Genomic DNA, 26133 nt, shown 5'->3' with positions numbered 1-26133 from the left:
CAATGAGGATGGTGAAACACTGGAACAGGTCACCCATAAGGGTGGTAAATGCCCCATCCCTGGAAATATTAAAGGTCAGGTTGGATGGGGCTTTGGGCAACCTGATGTAGCTCAAGATGTCCCTGCCCATTGCAGGGGGGTTGGACTAGATGACCTTTAAATGTCCTTTCCAACCCAAATCATTCTATGATTCTGTGGTTCTAGGATGCCTAGTTTTGCCCTTGTTAAGTGTTGCAGCACTTTTGTCTTTAATATTAACAGCTTTGGCCCTGCCCGCCCCCCAGCCCCGTGTTGCCAGGAAAAAAAGAAGGATGAAAGCATAAATGATATTTCTGTGCCTGCAAGACAGACAGCACAGTTGACAAGACACTGCATTGGTGACAGACTGAAGAAATCTTGGCTGGATTAACTCAAGGCAAAAACAAGCCAATATTCATCCTTCACTATCACAAACCATATAGATTGTATTTTTCCATACCTACTGATCACATTGCTTAACTTAGCACTTTGTTCTCTATAGCAGTTACTACAAGTGTCAGTAAATTCTGACCTCTGACATATAACAGGACCATGGGCTTTTGCAATCCTGGAACAGGCAGGGTATCTGAAAGCAGAAAATAAAGGTCAATTGTCTCTTTGCATCACTCCTGTAAACCACAGCATTACTACATGGGTCTAGGTAGTTTAAACCAACCATAAGGAGAGATTCTGCCAGAACTGCTTCTGCAGTTCTAAATTCAGCTCCAGGAGACAAATAAATACAAATAAACCTGCATGTCAGGGGCAACACACAAAAAAAGAATCTCTCTCATAACAGCAGCCTATTAAAGTAGACATAAAACAAGAAAGGAAAGGGAAAGGACAAAAAGAGAAAAACAATTTCGATCCATTATTGTGTCTTACTCTTTGTACCTTTAAGTTTGCATGACAAAATACAATTGAGCTCATCATTACTAAAGTACCTTTAAAATATATAATTTTCCTCTCCCCTGTAGTTTCCACAAAACAGATGCATGTGCATATTAAGCTATTATTTTACAATTCATCTGAGGCAACTTAGCTCAGACATACCTTTTTGTTTGCTACAAGAAAAGCCTGGATTAATTTTTTTAGCAAATAAATTCTTAGTGAATGACAGAATAAGGACGTAGGTTCCCAAAGTTGCAACGCATAACCAGATTCTTATAAGCTATTGGGGTATCACCTTAAGGTCACATGTCCTGACTCCATTTAATGCATTAAAAGAAAACAGTCCCATAGTATGAAGCAAAATAGGTTCAGCTGGGGATGGCAGCTCTAACTGACAGTTTTCAGGTGGCTCTTGATGGGTTATAGCTTCTCTCTAGTCACCAACTCACTAATTTTTGAAGCCTTCCTAATGTGTCTGAATGCTTCACTTCTGCAAGGTGATGCTGAGAATGCCCAGATGGATTTAGCCCTAATTTCGACAGTAAGGTGGTGGCTAGAAGTACTAAGAAGGTCCTGGGGCCACAGCGCACTGTGCAAGGTCAGCAGTCCTGAGCACTGCACAGGGAACACCTGGCACTAATAACGTGAGATTGTTTTCAGTGCAGACAGAGTGAATTAGTTTGCCTTATATAACAAAGAATTTACATTAGGTAAAGCATAGCCAGCTGAGTACTGGGAAAGATCTGCCTGGGTATTCTGTTGCTCAAGTTGTTTTCCCCATCTCTAGCAATACCTTAAGTCTTGAATAGCAGAGATACTCCAGTCCATTACATTGTAAATCTGCAACATAAAAAGTTGTGCAAGGAAATCTCCAACAGACAGGTCATTAAGGTTTACTGTAACCTAAAAGTGCAATAGGTTTATATACCTTGTTGTATACTATAGTGGGTTGTTATTTTTTGTATGGCATTGTTTATGTAACAAGTCCCAGGATGCCTTTATGAAACTTCAAGGATCTTGCACTGGATGTTTGAAATCCTGTGCATCCGCTTATATGTTTGGTCATTTCACTTCTGATTTTTTTGCAGATTGCCACATAATCGGGCCACACTAGCTCAGCTTTCAGACAGAGATGTCCACTTGGATCTGCAGACAGAGGCACTAAACCCAGCAACAATCACATCTGTTCATCTCCCACTTACAGATCTTCAAAGGGAAATAATAGCAATTAAATAATATCTTTCTTTTACAATTATTTCCTCAGAAGTAATATAGCAATAAGTGCATCCATTTTAACTCCCTTTCATTATATGACTACAAGAGTATGCATCTATCTAACCTTTCTTTGCCCTTAATAACATATTGTATCTCCATAGTAACATCATATAAATAAAAGACCATTTAACTTGGAAAATTCTATTTTTAATCAAATAATTATTTCTCATTTTACATTTTTCTTCTTTCTATATTCAAATATATATATAACCTTGTGTCAAGACTCAGTTTTATTGAAACATATATTGTGGCGCAATCCAAATTACTGACAAGGTATGTAACATCAGGGAATAATGAAATGAAACCACCTCATGTCCGATTTGGAAGCCACTGTTTTCTGTAAAGTATGCAAAATTTCAGGATAAAATATCTCAATTGTTGATCAGTGCCAAGAATCAAAATCGACTCATCTCTCCTGGATGCCAGGGTCACCTGAAGTGACCATGTCAATTATCAAATCACAGTTTTACATCTTCACTGTGCTCTTTGCATTTGCCTTGTGTGTCTGAGAAATTAAATCTTCTAGTGATTAAGGATCTTTTATCCTTCACTTGTACTAGCATAGGTCCAGTTGGTTTTATGCCAATGTTATCATTTATGCTTCAATAAGTCTTTTCTTTCCCTTGTATTACTACGCCCTCCAGCCTTGATTTATTTTCTCCAAACAAGCAAGATAATTTTTTATCAAACTTTATTCTGTCTTCAAATGTTACATATTGTCCATCTGTACTCAGCTCAAATAATAAAAGAGCATCAAATTGGTTATTGGAAGACTTTTTTTTTTTTTTTTAGTACAGATAACCAGAACTGTTTATTGTGTTGCAGATAAATTTTAACTAGTGCCTGATTTTTTTTTAAGCTAGCCTGGTATGTCTGAGCAGTTTTTATTTTTTCTCTTCCCTATTACACAAGTGACTCACAGATACACTGTGACTGTCAAGTTTTCAAAAGTTTAACCCCAAATGCATAACTACTGCTTTCCTTCCTAAATGCATGGCTTTGTTATGCCTCCTTTGTTCAGTGAAAAGTTCTTTTACTTACCATGGCTAGATATTCCTACATTCTGCCATTACTAATAATATTTGTTCTCAAGCCTGTTTCTGGAAGGTCAAAATCTCCCATAAAGTCAGTAAATCTTCCCTAATGCTAATATTTCTCTTTCTAATAACATTACAGAGATCTTTATCCAGTACAAATTAAACTCTAGGGGGCTGAAGCAGACATCCAACATTATCCAAAGCTTTTTATGATCCTTCCTTAAATTGTTTTTTACTCAAACTTATCCATTTTATCATGTTATCCTTTTTTTTTTTTTTTTTTTTTTTTTTTTAGCTCAGCACATTATAAATATATAATGGTCTGCCTTTTATTTCTGGCTTGCCTGAACAATGTGTACTCTTCATATTTATGTTGTACCCTATTGTTATTATTCTACCTTGGCTGGGTTACCCTAATTATATTTGGCTTGACAACTTGCACCATAACTCAGTTTCCTCTCTTTTGTTGTCCAGATCATTTTAATACTTATGCTAGTATTTCTATTGCTTCTCAGCAGTCCCATATAATTTCCTAGCTAGATTAGAGATATTTCATTCCTGGCATCACTCACCTGACTACTGCTGCCACCAGCTTTTTCTCCTTCAGATTCCTCCAGTGACTCCTTGCAGAGTCTTCCCTGACCTGTGCCGCTGCCTGTGCCGTACTGAACAGCTGGGGGGAAGTAAAACTGACTAGAAAGCAAATAGCCAGTCCTTTCCCATATGGAGGGCTATAGGTGTGAAAGGACCCAAAGGAAGGAAGACAAAAAGAAAACACTGAAATTCAAAGCTGGTAATTTCAAAAGGGATACGAGATAACTCATATGAGAAGAGCTGGTGGCTTCCTCCTCTCCCTCTGCAGGCAATTCAACATGCCAAGGGTTTCCATGGTCTCTAGAACGTTCCCCTTCATGCTGTATAGGAGCTGTGGTTTTAGGATGATGCAGGTTTGACAGAGCACTGGCTTTGATTTTAGGTACAGCAGAGACTCAGGTGTTTCCCCAATTTTCCTTAACACAACAATTAAATACTGATCAATTAATAAAGGCTTCTCTGGGAATACCAGGCCCATGATGCTTCATACTTTCATCGCAATGTACTATTTGAAATTGTTGCCAGTAGGCAAAATCTTGCACTGGCAGGAGAGTGGCAACATGTGAAAGAGCTTTTTCCCTATCTAGCATCCATAGTTCTACACCTGAAGATATGAGAAAGCTGTTATATTACTTACAGATGTTGCATTGGCTATAAAGTTGTTTGGTGTTTTTTTATTTTTCATTTATTCCGTAGAACTCTGTGACAAAAATACCTTGAAATTCAAATGAAGAAATAAATTCTAAAGAAATCCAAAGATCTGACACTGGAGTAGAATCTAAGATTTTGAAGAGGTATTTCTTAAAGGACTTACATCCCAGGCAGAAAAAAAGAACTCTGGAGTCAGATGAAGGCAAATAGAGAAGTCATAGCTGACAGTGAGGATAAAAATGGTAGGATTTACTTTTTTGCAAACAGTCAAGCAAGAAACATTGTTTTAGTAGGAAATGTATGGGACAAATCTGACCTTCCTTATGCCAGCTCCTCTGAACTATTAAATAGGGTGACTACTGAAATAAGGATTAAGGCTATTTTTGCTGCCACTGGAGCAACACAAAACAGTCTTAGTGGAGACTGTGATCCAGCCATACGACTCTGTTAATTAAAATAGCCACTATTAAGATATTTACTGTCCTTAATAATCAGAGCTATGCAATTTGTACTACTGAGTAAACAAATCATGCTTTAGAAGTTCCCAATTGGCTATTACAGTCTAGTCTGTCAGTTGTCATTTAGTTAAAAAACCAATTTTCCATGTAGTTTATTTGCATAAACAACATTTTTTCAAAGACCTTCATGGAAAAAGAAATCACATTAAGCAAAATTAAAATTAGGTTAAAGTAATGTTAATAAACTGACAAGCTCCCCAAAGCCAAACTAGTCAAAGGTTTCTTTTTAAATTTCATGCTGAGTCTTTTTGATGTGTTCACCTCTCTAGGCAGACTTACGCTGTGTTAAAAGAACGATCATTACTGCTTCTTGAATCCTGTTAATTATGCATGCGTGTGCAGGGTTATTTGTAATTGGTCCCTCTCCAGATATCCTCTCATCTCTCTCTGTTTTCATGAAAACTTAAAAAATATCCATGCCAACTATCATTTATTCACTAATATATGTCTCTGGTTATATATTTCAGGTGTCTTATACCGATGTGGCCCAGATTGAATATCACGCTGGTCTTCTTTGGATGGACAAGCTGCATCTGCCCACATTGCATTATCGGGCCACCAACTGTTTTAACATTATTATCGTAGACAAGGTGCAATGAATTTTCAGTTTAAATCCAGAACACCCTTCATAAATTGCATATACAGCTTAATATGCTAAATCTACTCAGATGTGACAGAGATGTCACACAAGGCACCTGAAGACTTTGCACAAAGTAAGAAGCCAGTGGGGCTCATACTGCACCATGGCCTTTGGTGAGCCCAGCAGGTGGTTTGACTTGCACTTTATAGTCTGTTATAACAGTTACAGTCTTCCCCTGACCTTCATTAACACTGTCCATGTGCCTTCACATCTTGGAACATGTACTATAGCCATCTTTTCAAGGTTGGAGCAATATTGGAGTCTCCTACTTACAAAATTTATTTTAAAATAATATAAGCTTTTTCTCCACGTGTTATCCCAGTACCTTGCATTTCACCCATGTCATTGAAACACTATTGTTTTCACTGAAGAAAATTCTGCCCCTGTGAGATGTTAATCTGACCAAAGACGGTAGGTTAGGCAACACTGCAGGGAATCCCATTACTGCTGGAGTGGCTCAAACATTGTTTTCCACTGAAAAATACTGAAGGATGGGCTTGCAAAGTCTGCAACTTTCTGTGGAAATCTCTTTCCATGTGCACCAGCCATCCTGCAGGACCTGAAAGAATTGTTAACAAGTGAGTTTTAGATAATACCTGATCTCTTCTATAAATTTTGCATTGCCCTACAATCCCTAGTGAGTTTTTAGCTCTTACATTTATAACGTCAGATGAGGTTTACTGAAAAAAGGAAATATGGGAGCTTCTGACTAAATACAGCTAGACGCCCATGCACCTTTTCCTGATGACACTGATGCGAAGAAAATTTGTCAGTGAAGATGGTGTTTGCAGGTACAGCAGGGCTGCAAAGGGCAAGAAAGGTCTTAAACTGCCAGGAATGACTTTACCTTTGGGGAAAGAGAGACTTCTTTCTTTTATGGGCTATTATTTTTTCACATGTCATTCAGCATATGCTTATGCAACCAAAACTGGTCTTGTTATTTATATTTCACAATATTTCAGGCCAGCATTTTCTTTTCTTCCCCAGAGCTTTAGCCGAGCTGCTCTTGCTTGGCTGCCTCTGAGCCTGCATCCAATTCCTGAATGAATGTTCTTTCATACTGCTCAGATAAAGGGCTTTCACTGCAGTCGTGACTTGCATGGGGTTGGGTATTATACCTTTCTTACGTCTAGACCTACAGAGATGACGACATGCTGATTCATCTATGAATAATCAAAGTGAACTCTCAGACAGTCTCAAAAATAGACTCCTTTGCTCACTTCTGTTAACTCCAGGATGCCTGAACAATACTGAGATGTGGGAAAAATAAAAGTGTCATGATATGTTCTGTGTAGGGATATACATGCGTGTTGTAAATATGATGAGAAATAACAATAGGGAGGGGAATAAGGTTTAACTAAAGACCGCATTTGAAAACTGGAGCTTGCAAGTCTTTTTTTAAGGACACAGCCAGTTATGGCTTTCAGCTTCCAGCTGAACAGACCATCCTTTGATTCTTAGTGCTGCTATTTTGGCCCACCACTCTCCACTGAATCATATTAATTCAATTTTGTAGTATTAATTTCTTATTTAGACTACTTCACATACATTAAAAAAATCAGAGAATTTTCCTTTTTTCGTCAGCTTCAACAAAGTCTACCTTTTTCCTTGAATAAATATTTTTAAACTGAAATGAGAGGCTTGAGCATTGGCCAGTGAGGAGAGGGACACCAGATCCTTGCTGGCTTTTACAGGGCGGTAGTTTATGGAAGGATACATAGGTGGGCAACTCAAAAAGAGCTACAAATCTATTTCCCCCCCTCAGGCTACTGTGCCAGCAGAATGAGGTGAGCTTGAATCAAAAGACATTTATTTCTGTAATGTTTTCATTTCAGCATCAACAACAGGGCATAAGCTTTCATGATTTTTCTGGGACACTGATTCATGCCTTTTGCCTCAAAATCTGCCTGAAGACATATCCTCCTGACCCCACCCCGTAACTTCCAAACAATGTGTCTACAGACTGATGTTCATCCTTAGTTTTATGGAAAAAAGTCGTACCAGGCAGCATCTGGAATCTACTGTTTATGAATTTGAAGGTTTATCAGTATCTGAGACATTAAAAAGTTAGGTATTTGGGGTGTCATATTAAATCTTGTTATTACTTCTCACATGATTTCTCACATATTCTTCTAACAGTCAGCTAAAAGGGTTGCTGTGTTTTTATTTACTAAGTATTACAATTAGAGGTTAGAAAAACACCTTGTGTCCAGTACTCTTTTATACTAAATTAAAAATTAGAATTAATGTATTCCAAAGAACTTCGCAATAAAGAACTGGCCTCTATTTAAAATAGATGTTTCTGTACGTCCTTTTGCACTGCTGATATTTTTGTTTGTTTTACAGCTTACAGATACTGAAGTAAGGTGACCTTCCATCACATAGATTGGGATGAAGCTTAGGGGTGGCCTTGGGCACTGATATCAGCTGCACCTCAATTCAGTGATCTTATTGTCTCTCTCAAAATTAGGTCATCCGAGAGCCAAATCCTAGTTCTTGCCTGTGGGGATATTACATACCGTATATCTCTATACAAAGAGATTTAAATGGAACTGTTCACCCAGTATCTGAAGAATAGACTCAGATTAACAGACATCATTTTTTCTACAAATGCCAGGAAAGTGCATTATTACTTTTGATGAAATAATATAGTATCTGGCTTATGCTGAGATTCCACGCAGTGGCCTGTGTGTCATCCTTGTATACATAAGAAAAATACAAAATGATTTGCTGACCCTCAGCTTTGTACTTCAGAGCTGTGTGACATATTCTGTGAAAACTAGCATGTGTAGAAGATCATGTTATTATATACAGCTGTTAAAGACCTAGTAAGCGAACAATGTGCTACTGACATATAAATAATACCTTCTGTGCACAGTTAAACATTGGTGCTATTTTTGCCAGATTTTAAGCTCTTTTGAGGCCAACTGGAACAGCTGAAATAGAACATTAAAAAAAAATGTTTTGATGCTGGGGCACAGATGGCGGTAGCCCAATGTGTCAAAATAAATGTTTCATTTTTGGTCTAATGTGGGAAAAATAGACCTTCTCAATTACTCCAATAATCGCAGGTGCAATAAATGCGCTCTGTAGCTAAGAAGAGCCATTTCAGATGGGCATTTAGAGAATTTCTATGTAGCCTGCTTCCAGCAGCCTGAAAAGGTAAATTACCTTAGGCCGATGACTTACTGCCTTTGAAAGAGCTCTAACAGCCGCAATCAAGCCTGAAGCTTTAATCCTTTATTTGGCACCTGAATTTCACAAACACAAGACTGCTCCTTCTTTGAGATGGCCTGAAAAGGTGCTGGAGACAACAGAGCTATTAACTTCTAATCAATGACCTATGTATGCTTAGGAAATTTAGAATAGCTTGAACAGACTCGCACTGAAATGTTTGCCCAGGTTTTTCTAGAAGGCTTTAATGGCAAGCAGAATAAACAGAAAGGTCAATCAAATGTAGGCAAATTGTTTTCACTGCTAACATCTGCCCAGATCTTACATGTCACTGGCACTGAAGGGCCACAACAAACTGGGCACATCCACCAGTCTCTGCAGCTGCTGGAGGGGAACCATCACTCTCTTGACCGTTATGATCATAACTGTAACATCTGCCTGCTGGGAAGGGGCAACCGCCAAGGCCAGAGTCACCCCACCGACACATAAAAGTGCTCTGAGGAGAAACTTCAAATGACCCACAGGTATCTTGGTGTGGGAGAAGATACCGTCTCCTTAGGTGACAACATTTAATATGACTTCAGCTGCTGATTCCCCGCACTACTTGCTTACAACTAAACCACAGGGGTTTGTCTGTAAGATGGAGCAGTGACGAAGAGTGAATGATAACACTTATGCTACAGCACAACAGTAAAATGATTCATGTTCTTTTACCCGATATTTTACTTCCCATGTGAAGTTTACATTTGCTCCAGCTGGTGCAGTGATAGCTCTCACTGTCTGCACACCCAGCAAGGGGGGCAGGAAAGCAAAGCAAAGCACACTCAAAACTGGATCTGGAAAGCACCTTTCATTTTCCCAAGCCTGTACCTTCCAGGCAGCTCCACAGCTTGCTGTTGCAGAACTGTGGCTTTGTATTTTGTCATCTGCAGTGAGATTGCTGCATTTCTGCTTAAGAGGCGGGACTGTCATTTTTCCCTGGGCACTGCAGCACAGAAGGCAATGTACAGACTTCGGCTATAAAGGACCTGCAAGTATTGAAAAGCCTGAAAAAGCTCAGGAATACTATAGCAGTATTCACTGTCTTAATCTAAACCTAATTTCTCTCATGCCTTTTAAAAAGATCTGCTTACAATGTTCCATGTACCGCAAGACATTACTTTTCTTGAAAAAAAATATATATTTGGATCAAAATACCTTATTTTAAAATAACCACTAGTGTTCGTTCCCTGCTTGAGGATGAAGCGCTCAGTGTAGGTCACCTAAAAGAGAAGGGTGAGAAGGGGAATATGGTGCGCACAAGAGGTGAAGAAGAAAATCATGAGGCTGTAGCCTGACTTCTAGGCTTTTGAAATGTTTTTCACGAGCATAAAACCAGGATAACTAAAACTCTGACCCACAAAGAGATTTCAAGAAGAGCTATGGGTGTAAGGTCTGTGACGTTTACTTCCTCCATTCAAAGGGCCAGCACGAGGAGGGACAGAAAGCAGTAAGAGCAGCAGGCACCCCAATCCCTTCTGTCCGTGAGAAGGAGATTCTCCATAGGGGCTGCAAATATCAAAGTGCTTCAGCTTCAGATTGTTGTGATAGCTGGCATGCAACTGCAGCCACAGAATCAGTTCTGTCTACATTCTGCTTTAATTCCAGATGAATAAATTAGGGCCAGCAAGAAATGAAGCAGCAGACAATGACTGGTAAATGACCCACATAAACTGGGCCAACAAGATTTCTAAAGAGAGAGATGTTAGAGCCACAAAACTTGCTAGAGGCATAAAGAAGTTGTTGAGTGAGTTAATTGTCAGCATCCCTCAAGTTATTACAGTTCTAAAGTTAAGGTTGAGCAATTCAACCTCTCTTATGTATGAGAAACGCAGCACTTACTCAAGAAAATTACAGCACTTACTCTGAGTACAGAATTAAATTTCCAGGGATTAATAAGTAAACACCTTAATTAATGTATGACTTTAAAATAATTAAAATAAGTCCTTTAAGAGGTTTAACATCTTTTTCAGTCTTTTACTTGTCCTGAATGATCTTCAGAATAATAATTATGCAAGTGTTTCATATTTACAATCTTCTACACCAGCCACAGTCAAAAGAGTGGTTATAATTAAATTAAATTATTAATTATTTCTGCTTCTAATTGTTATGAGGATATAGACAGCAGTCTGACTCATTTAACTCTTAACTGGAGATACTCATCAATATCTTATATGGTTTATGGGGGAATTTCCATTTGCAAACTGCATGCATCTGAAATTATTTGAATTTGAACCATGTGGCTTCAGTTCTCTAGAAATACTGCACAGTAGTAACCTTTGCTTATAAATCAAGACATTTCCATGGAAGAGGAATTTTTTTGAAGTGATTTAAAGTTGCTAATGCATGTCAGAAATATAGAAAAGGTCTAATTTTGTCTGGCCTGTGCAAAATTGTGTAAAAAAAATCATTATCAGGAATCTCATGCTTCTCCCAGACTAACTTACAAGTAGCAGCTTCCCATACCTCTGGAAAGATACTTACAGTGCCAGTGAAAGAGCAATTACGGCCACTGAAAAAGCTTTTGAGGTTTTAAATGGTTCATTCCTTTTATGCAGAGTTGGAATACCTGTAACACTCAGAAAATTGTAGGTTCCATTTAAAACCAGTAGGAAGTACTGCAAATACTGGTAATACTTCAGATTAGGAGACATATTCTGAAAACAGGGGCTGCTTGCTCAAAGCAGAGGGAGGCAGTAGCAAGCACTAAGTTTTTACCTAATACTCCCCACAGTTCATTTGTATGTGTGTGTCTGAGTGCGTATATACCCGCACACAAACAAATTACATACATATGTACACACGTGTACACACACATAGTTTAGAGCTACAGAACTCCTACGTGGCAGTGAAAGGTAAAATGACTTTGCTGCTTTGCACCATCTTTGCATGCCAGCTTCATCCGCTGGTGAGTGACAACAGCGAGACTCCTTCCAGAAAGGGCTCACTCCAGGACGAGACCATCTGGATACTGTCTGAGCTGCACGGAGCGAAGTGTGAGAGGGAGTATAAAACCCAAGAAGCAGCAAGAAGCTTTAGGGGCAATACAGAAGTGGAAAATGAAGAACTCGGGCAAGCGCCTTAAAAGAGAAATTATACTTCCTGGTAGATTTGCACCACACTGGTGCTTCTGGGGAATGCCAGCAGAGGACATTCCCAAATTTGCTGTGGTGCTTTTGTTTCCGTATTCATAAACAATTAGTTTCTAGGCAAAAAAAAAAAAAAAAAAAAAAAATCCTGTGAGAAAGAGCAGAAATCATTCCAATCACTTTGCCACAGGTCTATAATCAGCACGACCCTGCCCGTATGGGGGTGTTTCACAACAAATGATACAGAAACCCCATAAGAGCTATGTGCTGCCCAGCAGGAGCATTTTCAGAAGGGAAGAATAAAGAAGAGGACACCATGAATGCCTGGCACTGAAGTTACACAACGTACCTGAGAAAGGACACAAGTGATTCTGTCACAGGACTCAGCAGGCTGCAGCAGGCAGAAAAGATGGGGAGGGTGGGGGGACTGCAGCTTAATTATCTCCCTGGATAAATCCACTTCCAGGAGGAGAGATAAAAAGACAGCAAAGAGCATTTCAGATGACAGCCATGACACTACCCTCTCAGCACAAGGCCAGGGGCTGTCAGGTAAGCTGAGGTCAGCACTGAACCTGTGCTGCCTTTCCAGAAGGACCTGAAACTGTGAGCAGAGTAACAGCAATGTGACTGCTCAGTGCAGAAACCAAAGTCAGAAAATGAAAAAGAAGAGGATATGAGAAGAACCATTGTGTGTAAGGCTGGAAAGAGACCAAAAAAGGAAGATCTCCCAATACAACCTAGGAACAGTTTTATCCTGTTCATCACAGCTTGATGTGCGTGGGTACAAATGCTCAATGTACAATCAGTAGGTGCAAAACCAGGGCTATCTCTACCTAGAAAATGCCATCTCTGTGCAGTGTGATAGGATTCTAACACATGGTTGATATACCTTTGTTCCCAGCAGACTAAAGGCTCAATCATTTTACATCAAGATCAAGTAAACATACTGGTTATAAATTTCAGGTGATTTACACCAAGTAAAATAGAGGATTATAAAGAATGTATTCTAGTATAGGCAACACCCTGGGAACTTTGCAAGGAAGGGGTTTGAGTAGAAACATCCAATCCTTAATGCAGATCAAAGTGTGGCCATTAGGTGCTAGGGAGGAGATAAGGAAGAATTTGATTTAATGTGGACCATTACAAGACATATGGACAATATTTAGTTAAGCAAGCACCATTGTGGCTTTAGTCAAACTTTAAGGGAGATTTTAATCTAAAGCAGTAACTAAGAACTTCATTATGTTGCAGAATATAAAGATTTTCTGTCCAAATATACAGTTTAAAAAGAACCTGGGATCATAAACATTAAAATGGCACTTAAACTGAGCAGTGCCACAAAGACCAAAGCCAAGGGTGTTGGGAGTACAACACAATTTCCTAGGCTCTCCATAGACAGGTTGGGACACTGTCCTTTCTCTTCTACCTCACCTCTACGATACCTGTCCAAAAGGAGGATTTTTCTGAGGCTGTCTACTGAACATCAAATATAATGTAAAATGCCTGTAAAATGTTACCCTGTAGTTCCTATAGCACCAAGGTCAAAAATTTGTGTTTGAAGTGAAAAATATTGCTGAGACATACACTCTCTTGAGTTAAAAAATTCAACTTAGGATATCACTAAGGAATTGTTATCAAGTTAATTACTCTTGCAGATTAAAGGGCAAGTCTTATTTTTCAGCTTTCAGCTCCTAATCACTGGATCTTTTCATACCTTTGCTGCTAGATTAAAGAACCTTCTGTATGGTAGTTTCTGCAGACAGTGAGAAAATCACTTAACTTTTTTCCCCCCCTTTCTTTCTCCACAACCTGTACACATTATATGCCTTTAGCTTGAAGTGTATTTCATGTTTTCAGCATGTCTTTGAGGCTTCTGTCCAAAAATTATCCAATCTTTTGGCATCCTCTCTGAATGAACATCACGATAGGAACATACTCACCTGTGCAGTCCTGCTCAATACATTCCTTTACTCATCCAAGGCTTGTGGTCACTTTTGTGCTTACACCATTTCAGTAGGCACTTGTGCTCATTCGATTATCCATCACAATGCCTTTCTCCTCTTTACACCCCAGTTCTCCTTCATTTCCACCTGTTTTTCCTCCAGATCCTTCCCACTATGCATGTGCAGCAGGATGTGTGACCTCATGCTACGACGGAAAGCCACCGTTTAATGAGGTTTGCAGTTTGTCAGTTCTCAGATTAGGTTCTAAACCATATGCCGTGCCTTTTCTGCTCACTGTGCCTTCAACTTAGGACCCACGGAAGCTGATGGAAAGGTTCCTGCCTGTAATTTCAACTCTACAGCTTATTGCCTTAAAGTGAAAAAACTTGACTAAAGACTGCATGAATTAAACCCTTCCTTGCATTCAGCAGTGGATACACAAGGAAAGAAAGTCTGTGCTGAGCTGTTCAAAATGCCTCTTTGTCAGTCTCTTTCATCATTTCACTGATTTAAATTCAAACCTCCTTATATCCTACATAAGATATTTTATTCTTTGTCTAAGTAAAAGGACTTGTGCTAAAGATTTTTCATCCTAGAGCTCCGGGGCCTTTGAAATCCTAGCCTGTACATTTTGTCTCTATCAGCAGTTTCCCCACATCAATCTACAATGAACTATGTAAGCCACTTATACCAGAGACTGTTCAAGTCATTCCAAATTTGATTGGCATATTCTGATCTCCCTAGTTTTGTTAAGCAGGTTGAACCTTAATAACACACTGAGAGGATGAATGGGCTAATGAAGCAGCTTGTGTGATCTGGAATCGTTCCCATACAGGTAAAGTTCTGAACTGCTAAGAGTAAGAGGATTATTTTTTTTTCCATTTTCCATGGTTACTTTTTGCTATTGGTGCAGTGCTCTGCTCTGCAGCTGTCTGGCTCTGTGTTAGCTACATACTGAAGAAAAATAACATCTCAGTGTAATACTGATGATCGGCGCTTTGTGTAATGAAAAGAAAAGAAAAAAAACAACAGGAAAAGTAACCTTCCCTCTCTTCACGTCCATGTTATAAAACCATTTTAAGTGCATGTCCACACTAAATGGATTCTTAGTCTAAAACCGTCCACCAGCGTAACAAAGGATGCAGAAAATGTTTCCACGGTACAACTGTGTACAGATTGTTTTTACCCAGGGGAAAAGCATTGGGGGTGAAATGTAGTTACTTTCAATGTACTATAGCCCTTGACTGTATGTCACGTTGCTTGCGCTGTGCTGTCAGGTAGAATACAACTCGTTATAATGCTAGAATTAAGGCTTCTGTACTGACTTAGAGTGACTGGGGGTTTGTTTTGTTTTTTGCAGCACTTAAACTATTCCACTTACTATCTCAGAAAAGATTAGCTGGTCATTTAACTTTATCCTCCCTGCTTTGTTCTCATATATATGAATGCAGGGATAGTTTCAATAGGTTTTACACAAGATGGAGAGGAACCAGCTCTCCGTGCTGATTTCACATTCTCACGCCATCTTGTCAAGGGGGAGTGGGTCTTTCCAGCTTCTGGCTTGGGCAGGGGTCTCAGAGTCAGCAATGAAGTGGGAGTTTTTGAAGGGAAGGGACCTTCCTGGAACTCACAGCAGAATGACCTTTGTAAAGTGGCAGAGGCTAAACCTCACATCTGTATTGGCACTCTCCCAATGGGTAAGGTTCGCCAGCTGTTGGCTTGAGGAGGCCATCGTGCAGTGCCAGCGACAAAACTATGTCCATCCCTCATCGGCCAAAGCTGGCACATCCTGCAGGTTGGAGTGGCTGCGTACGTGATGCCCTTCTCAGCAGCACCAGGTATCTTCCCCATAGGAAGCTTTCCACAGTGGAAGGGTCCACTGCAGGGAAGATGGGATTGACAGGCAGCCCATATATCAACATGAATCGTCATGGTTAAGGCACAGGCTTCCTACAGTCTGTAATACAGATGCACAGAGCCAGGGCAGGGACTTCCTAGCTTCAGTCTGCTCCTTCTTCTAATGCTCCTATGTCCTCATAGTGATGACAACATTTGGAATGATTATACAGTTATTTAAATACCTTGGAAAAGAATAAGGGGAATCTCAGAGGAAAATCTTTCAAGCCTCTTCTTCCTTTCTAGCACTCTGCACAGGGAAGGGTAGCAAAGCAAGGTCTGTGTTATTAGAAGGCTTCAACCTCAATATTATTCTGAGAAGGCTTTCTTTAAAAGTTCCAGAAAAAAACATGGAAAAGAAAACTTTCCGTGAAATGACTGGCTTAACTCTGGATGTACACAAACCCACGCAATTAAAGAATACTAAATGCACAGCACCAAAGCCAAGATGTTAAAAAACAGTATGCACCAAAATAGTTAAAAAACAACAAAAGACAGACTGAAGCTGTGAATGGAAGTTCCAAAGGCAACCTTAATTCTAACAGTTCCTCAGCTGGTGTGTTTGACTTTGAGCTTCACTAATACTGTTTGAAATATTTTTTCTTTTTCTTCATAGTTTCTGGATTTTGAAAAGGACATTAAAAATACAGAAATTCTATCATGTGGCACATGAAATATCTGGTTAATCAACAGCTTTGAGCATTTGTGATTCATTACACAGATTTCTGACACTTACTGACAGCACTAATACCCTGTAATTTTCTACGAGGACCAACCTTATAAGCAAATAACCATTTTGCTAGCAGGTTTCCAGATATTTACTGAGTGCAGAGGAATCACAAAGCTTGGCTTACACACGCAACCTGGAAGCACCCATGGACATAATTGTTTCACCCTACTCCCCCTCTCCCCCACTACCAATTTGGTCCTAGTTTCTTCCCAGCCTCCAAGTCCCTCTTCTCAATTTCATGACCCTCCTTTCCCTTCCAGCTTTAAATCAGTCCTCTTGACTCCTGCAGCTTCATACTCATACCAGCCTCTCGCCTTCTGGTCAGGCTGCTAAATTCAACTCAATCCACTCCTAGAAGCTCAGTCTCTTCAGTTTCCTCTGACCTAGCATTTGTCTCTCCTCATACAAATCAGACCATTCCCTCCTCCATCCCGTTGTGGTGTCTACGAGGGGCAGACAAGCTGGAGAGCCTGGCAGAGAACATGAGACTCAAGCCCCCCTGCTTTCCATCCTACTCCTAGTTGAGGGCAGCTGAAGTAAATAATTTATAGGGCAGGTCCTTTAGAGTCCCTACGGCTTGCAGCAGCACCTGATCAGTAAGCGTAGCCTCAGCCAAGGCATACACATCCTAAGAAGGGAGATTTTTCACAGTAGTATATTGGGATATTTTTGGTGGCTAAAATTGTCATCTGTACTGGACTGCTCACTTTCTAGAAACAGCAGAAAGTGCCCTTATCTCTTCTTGTAATAGCCATACTTCCCAAAATTTTCAAATAATGGGCCTTGAAAGACAGAACTATTAAAAAAAAATCTCACTGAAAGGTGCTATTGCAGACAAAACTCCTTAAGCCTCTTTGCTGAAAACATTGCAGCTGTTTTAGCTGAACTCTTTAAAATCATCCATGTGAGGGCAGTAACTGCAGAGGGCATAAATCAAGCTAAATGGTGAACTTCAGCTATATTCTAATTAGTAGAGAACAAGATCTTACAATGGAAAGAGTTAAGAAAAAAATGACTGTAACTGCTTACAGCCTAGTAACAAATGGGCTAACAAAAGGAAGCACTGTAAGAAGAATACAAATAATGTGCTTTACTGCTTTCTCTTCTCCCCGAGTTTCCCCTAACCTCAAAATAAGCTCCTCCTGCTGCTTTCCTCAGGTGTTTTTGAGTATCTGGGATACAAATACAGAAATGAGTGAAAATACTGACTATGCTGGACAATCTTACTCCGCAGTGTGCTGCAAATGCAGGGGAACAGCTGGAGCAGAGTGACAGACTGGTGGAAACAGTTGGTCATTTTATTGTTCAGACTGCAAGGCACTACAGAATTCAAACAGATCAAAATGTAAAGAGACAGTGGTACCTATGGGGTATACAGACACCATTTTTACAAAAAACTCCTTACCTCTCAGCACAGCCAGCTGCATAACCATAAGGCAGGATATTTGTCTGAATTCGGACTGCTCTAGACCTTGCAAACCAAATTTCAACCCTCCTTGCAGGGAAGTGAGCTCTCTAATGCTCTCCCAAATTCACTGATTGCTTGTTTGGCTTCCAAAAAACCCTCAGGTAATAGACTGGTCAGGATTCACTTGCCCCTTTACAGACCTAGTAACAGGGAACAAAAAGCCATTATTTATATAGTCAAGGTAATTTGTAGAATAAATTTTCTTCTTAGCAATTCAATTGCTAATTAAAAAAAGAGTCAGCTGAGCACAGCCAAACCAAAAGCTCCCTGCTCTGTGGAGTTAAGGAAGCAAGCAAAAGCTGCCTAGAGCACCAGGTGACTACTGAAATGGCTTGACTGAAGTCAGCCAGCCAGCTGACGGATCCTGATTGATCTAGCTGCCTCCTACAGCTTCTTTCTGAACTGGAGGATGCTGGTACAGGAATTTGAATTTATACTCTCATAAGGAAGCCGCTAATGTCTTCATCAGCCTGACGGTTTTTCGTCATAGGCAACAAAAAAATCAGTAAGAGTATAGGTGGTCTCCTTTACAAAAAACCATAACCACCTTCTTTTTTTCTGTTTCTGTGCAAAGAAAGAGTCTTTGTTAAAAAGGTCACTGGCCTGATCCCAATGACAGCTTTCTTTTCCCCAAATAGTCAAATGTACAAGCCTTCTCTGGCAGATAATCTCTTCATTGTAAAAAGATGTATAATTCACAGCAGAATCTACCTCCGAATTTGTGGAGCCACAGTCAGCTTTGTAAGCCTTTAATAGTGTCTGCACAAGGGCAATTCCAGGTCATCAGGCCATCCAGGATACACTAGACCCATGTCCCTGCACATGATGAACCTGCAGCAGCTTTGTGACAGAGCATCCAGAAAGGTTTCCTCCAACTTGGGCTTTTATGATCATTAACTCTGTTGTGTTGTTTCGCTCTCATTTCAGCTAACCAGGAATATTAGGTAAGCTGACTAATTCTGCCTGGATTTGGCAGATGTCTGTAGGCAGCAGACCTTGTAGGCAGGTACTTTTGGCAGAGCACTGAAGAGAGGAGCTACACTGCTTGAAGTGACTTCCATGAGTTTTATCTGCCTTCAGCCCTTAGTGTTCAAGTGGAGGCTGCCCAGTTGCCTGTGTCGTCTATCAAAGGCAGCCTTGACTTTGCTTTAAGCACAGACTTTGCTTTTGGTTTAGACAGCAATAATCTTTACAGCCAGTGAAGGCTCCCTTGATGGGTGAACATCTGGATAGGGTGCCCACAGGGTAGCTGGCAGGCAGCTGTGTGGTGAAGGAGAACATGTGTTTATGGCCACTGACAGCAACTGCTCAGTCATATTAGTGCAGACTCAACCAGCAGACTTCTTGGGATCAACACAGATGATCAGCCATAACGTGCAAAAACGCATGCTTTATTTTCACACCAAACCTCTTTATATGAGGCTGGGTAGGAATTCTTCTTGTAAACACTCTATGTGACTTAAAATGGAGTAACTTTCATGACCTGAAATTTGGTCATGAAAACTGGAATTTCTGTATGCAGACAGGAACACTATAGCATCAGAGCATATTTTTATCCTGGTAGTACTGTAATAACAACCCTTCAGATTTCTGTTGATTGCATCATTCTCCAAAAATTATCTTTTTTTGGATGAAATTTCTCTTGCTTCATCTCAGACAGAAAGTGAACAGTAAAAGTCTGTTCAGTCATTTTTATGTCATCAATGAATCACCAAAACTAATGCTGACTTTGAAATGTTACACATGTATGTCTGTGAGGAATTTACTAGGACAATATATCTCTTATACTCCAGTTATTTCATTGACTTTATTTTTATAGGAAAGAAAATCAGGTAAAGTAGTAACGGTTCACTGACTATAACTGACCAAACCCCCAAAATAAAACAAAGCCAGACTCCCAAAGCATTGAAATTATCTCATTTATCTTAAGGAAAAAAAAGTCAAAAGCACAAAAAGCATTTTGGTCAAATCTGATGTTACAAAACATTTTTATATTTATTTAATATCATGTTCTTCTACTCTGTAGTTATACTGTATGTTTTCTGAAAAAATAATATGCAAACAGATTATTGCATAACACATCTCTTCCAAATTAGCCCAGAAATATTCACTAAATTAATTTTTAACACAATAAGAAAAGTGTTTTAATATTTTATGTTTAAATTCCAGAGAGTTTTATCACACAAGATATTCTGTGGAAAGCAGCACCTATTTACTTCTTTGTAAGCCATTATGAAGATGGAACTGGCCTCTCAGACAAAGTAACAGAGGTGATTAAAACACAAGCTGAATAAAGAAGCTCACTGAGTGGATTCTTGCAGAGTGAGTATTTCACTTGGCTGTGTGTGTGGAATATTTTGCATAATGGTCTAGAGACCTCCTAGGATTTTGCTATTACAGAATATACATATACATAGTGCTGAGACACAGAGAAGTGGTATTTCACATTATGTCTATGCTTGTTTAGGGCTCACTGTCTATGTGGAATGAGTAAAAGTAATACTAAAAGAAAATAACTATTAAACAGAAAATATTTCATTATGCAAACAAAGAAAAATACTGTATTTTAGTTTAGAGACAGTTCAAGCATATACAGCATATACATAATAAAGCTCAGGCGTTTCTTTCTGTTTTTTGTATTAGTTGTGAAACTACTGTATATTGGCTTAAAACTTGACAACCCCCTAGTGCATTCTTCTTGCTCACCTTTTAAAAATACACAATCTGAGATGGATACATTGCACTGCTGGAGTTTACAATATATATTTCAAATTTACAAAAATACAGAAAAACAAAATTTCTTGCACTCAGATACTGAGCATTAACCCTTTGAGTACTAATTCCCACCTGCAACACTGCAGAACACATTCATCTGACTTACATGTTTTTATAACATTCTAACAATTATAATTGTCATCTTTATGTACACTATTAGGAAATGCATTCCTACATATATATATAAAAAAAGAGACCAATAAACTGCTAAGAACAGAAAAATAATGGGCTGAAGCATGTGAAGATTTCTGCAACATATACACAGAGAATTGCAGACTGATGATCTCAAGGGAATTTTCTATTTCCTCTCTGCAGCGATGTAGCAGTTACATAAGCCTGTGTTAAGACATGACAGCAAACTTTCTCATGTGGCCATACAGAATTGTGCTTTTGCTCTTATTTATGGATGCACTGCTAACTTTCCACTGTAGACATTCTTCTCACAGCTCTATGCTGCCATTCACTTTCTGCAACCCATTATTATTCTGCACCCTTCCTATTTGAAAAAGCGGTTTTATTTCATATAGGGAAAATTATGATGCAGTTCTGTACTATGAGTTGATGCTTTGTGTCCAGATGTTCATGGAAACATGAAAAAACATCTTGCCAAGAGCCTTGTTAATAGAGAATGGTACTGACCCTGGAATGCCCTACAATTCAGCAGAAATTATGAACATAAAGAACTTCTCTGAAGGTCAAATTTGCATTAAAGGATGAAGACAATCTGAAATTTGCTAGGGGAGGAAATGGGTTTTCAGAAAGCAAATGGTAAAATTAATAGATGGAGTCTAAGAAGGTGTGGTTTTGGAAAATTGACTGAACCTTCTTTTTCCTAGCAACTCTGGACTACATTGATCATGTAACTAAATAGACAATATCATATATACAGTGTCTCTGAACTAGAATAAGCTACATTACGAAAATAAATGTAGTCCTCAAAGAGTTAATGATAAATGCTGTACCTTAACAGATGTGGAAAGGTTGTCGTGAAACAGCTTGCAGATTTGTTTGAAAGGCATACTTTACAAAGAAGTGTAAAACTTGTTGAGACAATTGCTATTACACCGCACAGTGTCACATACAATGAGTAGTGCATGCTCTGTAAAGACTTTAGAGTGGACCCTTATCAAAGCTATCATATAACCTTATACAAAGGATTGTGCCACTTAAACTAGTGCAGAGTGATTTTTTTTTCCTGTAGATTTATAATGCTCTAGATTAATATCAATAGAGTTTTTCACAGCCTTGTACAACACTTTTTTTTTTGTTCTTTTTTTAACACATGTAACACTAGAAAACAGCAAATGGTATATCCTGACATATGTCATGCAAAATACAACCAATACAGCACCATAGATGTAACAGACATTACCTAGCACTTCTCTCCAACAAGAAAAAGGACAGAACAGAGACTGTACATTACACGACTTTACAGGCCATATGCTACAGAAGATCTTTAGAGGCAGTATCACTTTTGTAGATCTAAAAAGCTGGAATTTTATAAAATCCTGTTTATCATTTCTACCATAATCACTTCTGATTAAAATCCATGGCACAGTAATAATATTTTGCTACAAAAATAAATAAGTAGAAGTTTAAGATGCTGATATGTTTATAAAAAGTGTCTGAAGTTACTACAGAACAAAAGTGGAAACAATGAATGAAAATTATGTATTTCTAAAGAAATGTTGTTTCTGTGTAACAAAAGGATATTGCCTCTCATACTCAATTGTCCAGACTTCATTTTCTAATTACCTTTCAGAATAATTTTATAGCTTTCTTTTAAAAATAACTTCACTTTAAAACTCTCTCTCTCTCTCTGTTTTAGACTCTTATTAAGAAAATGGAAATAAAGATGGAAACGCTGTACAATTTACTGATGAGCTACACAAACACGTCATCTTACTTAGTTTGGAATAAAAACAAAGAGAATGATGATTTAGGAGAAAAAAACCACATTATGATGGCCCATGAACTACACAGTAGTTTCATTCTTCCAAGGGCCAGTTTTGATATTTCCTGTACTATCTGAGCTGTATATCATGGCTTCATGCACATTTCCCTTGAGAATTCCGTTGTGATTGGTCGTATTAAATGGCAAAGACTGTGTCCGTGGGTGCATTTCAAAATGAGCTGGATGATGCACAGTGTCACTTTCTGGCATTTTAGCACAACTATATATTACAGTACTTGCGTCGCTACTTTCGGGCTGGTTGACAGTAGGATATGGATCACTTTTTGAGCAGCAGGCCCGTCTGTGACCTGACTGGCTATCATGCGTACTGTGGGGACTGTCTGTATGTGAGCTGTGGATGCTGCCATCAATGCTTGAAGGAATGTGATAGGCGTATTCTCTTTCACCTGCAGACCTGTGCCGACTGAAATAGCGTGGCTTAGTTCTGCTTTTCAGACATCTATGAATGTGCATGTTGGGTCTGAAGGTTCCCTCGTTGTGGACATGAATGTGAGCTTCGTCATCAAGTAGCTGATCACAGTGCATTTTTGCACAACACGGTGTCACAGGTGAAAGGCAGTTAACGTGATTTTGAACCGCTTGTAGGTTGGTAAGTTTGCAATGGCTAGCCGCTGGATGATTAAACACAGCTGATTTGTTGGGACATGGTGATTCTTGAAGACAAGGTGCATGAACTTGAGTGTCACCGTTGGCATTAACCTTTGGACGCACATTAACTTGGACAGAATAGGTGTTTCTTCTAGATGGGCAACAGGACCACCAGCAATGCCATACATCATCTCGCTTTGCACAGTGATGGATCAGGATGAAAAGCCCCAAGGTCACACAGAAGGCTCCATAAAGACAGCTAAATATCATATCCAAGAAATGACCTTGAGATACTGCAAGTGCTCCAAAGGTCCAAGTGGCTGTAAACAGGAACAAAGTGAATGCTGCGGCTCGAAGCTGAGCCTTAAATGAATGCTCATTTTCCAATAAGGAAGAAGTAATCATGGAGCAGCTTGCCTGGGGAACGGACACAGAGTCTGTAATATGACCATGGCCCACCTCAGTACTTGGCATTCTCTGTGGATCTTCTGTCTTTTCCTTTAGCTCATACTTGCGTTCAGGATGGCGCTTCAGTTGCACGTACGTGCAAAGAAAGTAAACACAGGTGATGAGCACAATGAATGCTACTGGCCCATAGAAAGCACCAAGACTAGGCTCCCACGCCATCCAGCAACTAGAAACAACAAAAAAAGAGAGTCAAGAACATTTTATAGCCCACATTAGGTGTGATGGACAATGGAGTGATGTGAAACTGGGCTTTCTGACTAACTTGTATGACCCAACAGTGTCTCAGAATGTCAGGTATGTTTGTTGTGGAGAAAAGGAATGTGTGCCTTTAATATCAATTAAGCTGAGACATCACTTCCATAGTTTTTAATAGAATAAAATTACTCGTATAATTTACAGGATATTAAAGCTGAAAATTTCCAAGAAATGTAGGTCAGTTTAGAATCTAGCATTGCAGTGCCATTTATGTCAACACCTTTTTCTACTATTAAAAATGACAGTGCTAATACTTTGATTAAAAAGCAAATGAGGCATAGTTTATACAATCTGTGTGAGCAATTGAAATGTAGAGATTTCAGATTAAACCTGAAGATTGTTCTTACAGAATTTTCTTATTGCCGAAGTAGAGAACAGCCTGAGTAATAAGAGAGGCTGAGAAAAGTCTTCCAGTCGAACAGTCACCGCTCTCTGCAGTGAGCGGACCCAAAAGATGTATGCCATTTCTGAATTCGGCACTGTTTCTGAAATTGCTGGGAATTAGTTTACATCAATTGGAATGTCCTCAGAAAAATTAAGGAAGTTGATGGCCTCTTTGTGATACACTGGTAGCATAATATCATTGGAGCACAGATTATTATTTACTAGGCTTTAAATAACATAATGATAACTTGTTTAGAGCAGATTAAAGTAGTTCACAGGCCAGTATGAGTTGAATAAGCCTCAGTCATCTGCATAATTTAGTAGCACTCTAACAGGACCATCCTGAGGACGAATGATTTAATCAAATAAACATGGGGGAAGAAAACACTTCTGGGTGAAGAAATCCCAGATGGAAACTGGAAGAACTTGGGTCAGGGGAAGAAGGAATATTTGCCTCATTTTTATTCTTCTCTATGATCTGCTTTTAGCCATGGTTACACACAGGGAACTGAGCTGGTGGTATAAGCCAGTACAGCTGTTAAGAGGTTCTTATACTCTTAAATATTGCATGGATTTCTGGAAAAAGGAATAACTTACTTTCCTTATCTGTTGGATTAGGACAAGAAGTAATAGGCTTAAACTGCAGCAAGAAAGATTTAAATTATATTTTTCAAAAAGTTTCCTACCTGTTGGGACAATTAGGATAATAAGCGGTTGGAATAAAGGGTGGTCTATCTCTTATTGCAGCATTTAAAGCACCTCAGAAAAATAACTGTCAGGAATGGTTTGGATATAGCTAATTTCTCACTGGGTCAGAAAGACAGACCAGGTGATCTGTCATGATCCATTCCAGCTCTCAAAGTGACATGACACTGTGTGACACTTTGTACTCATTTAGGTGTGTGTGATTGGTTGCAGTCCCTGCAGTACAGCAAGGAACCTTCTGATATCACATTCTTTTCAAGCCAGAAATCACCTACAACTTATTATAAAAAGGGCAGATCGAGTTTTTCTCCCAGGCTGAGAACCTCTCATCTGAGAAGAGTCAGTCCCACTGGGTATTTATCACAAGAAACTGCAGAATAACTACCATAAATTTTTAAAATCTGAACCTTAAACAGAAACATACACACTTTTATTAATGAACTTAAGAGACAGTCCAAGGAGTATATAATTTGCTGTCAGACATGCATATGGAAAGATTCTCCAAAAGGTATATGTGAAAAGATAGGTAAGTTACCACCTATATTTAAGTGGATAAGCAGAGAGCACAAAGCTACATGCATACTTGAAGTACATTTGAATGCTGCATATTTGATACAAAGTGCAGAATGGAATGCTCCCCAGTGGAACAGTCTCTTGGGATGCTCTTATTTCAAGTGGAATCTCATTGTGGATCACTTAAAAAATCAGTTCCGTAAAATAAACGTTCAAGTTTGTGCATCTACATCTACTGTAGTAACACTATTAAAAATGAATAAGGCATATAATTCACTATCCTGTTGTTTAATTACAAACTGTCTTTTTATTCATTCTTATAACCATCCCTCACCTGTGCCTTGTTTTCTGTACAGGCTGTAGTACCAGGTATTGATTGGCTATGATTAACATGATTAAAGAAGTATAACCTCTGTAACTCCGCCAAAATAAAATAAAAAAATCTCACATTTATGAACATAAATAATTAAGCCTTTTAATATACTGTTGATTATAAGTGATTGTCTA

At 39.0% G+C, this 26133-nt stretch overlaps 1 protein-coding gene across 2 annotated transcripts in view; it reads right to left on the bottom strand.

Moving 5' to 3' along the window:
- Positions 1-19863: 19863 nt before the first annotated feature.
- LOC121094010 (adhesion G protein-coupled receptor A3-like) overlaps positions 19864-26133 on the bottom strand; it is a 277788-nt gene continuing 271518 nt past the window's right edge. For both annotated transcript variants that reach the window (XM_040607076.1, XM_040607077.1), the window contains one exon: positions 19864-23935. In XM_040607076.1, the coding sequence (XP_040463010.1) occupies positions 22714-23935 (1222 nt within the window). In that variant the 3' untranslated portion in view covers positions 19864-22713. The remainder of the gene's footprint in view (positions 23936-26133) is intronic.

This window comes from Falco naumanni, chromosome 9 (assembly GCF_017639655.2).
Source record: "Falco naumanni isolate bFalNau1 chromosome 9, bFalNau1.pat, whole genome shotgun sequence".
In the NCBI taxonomy this organism is placed as follows: Eukaryota; Metazoa; Chordata; class Aves; order Falconiformes; family Falconidae; genus Falco; species Falco naumanni.
The sequence above is the reverse complement of the archived record's forward strand: the minus strand, read 5'-3'. Positions and strand labels throughout refer to the sequence as shown.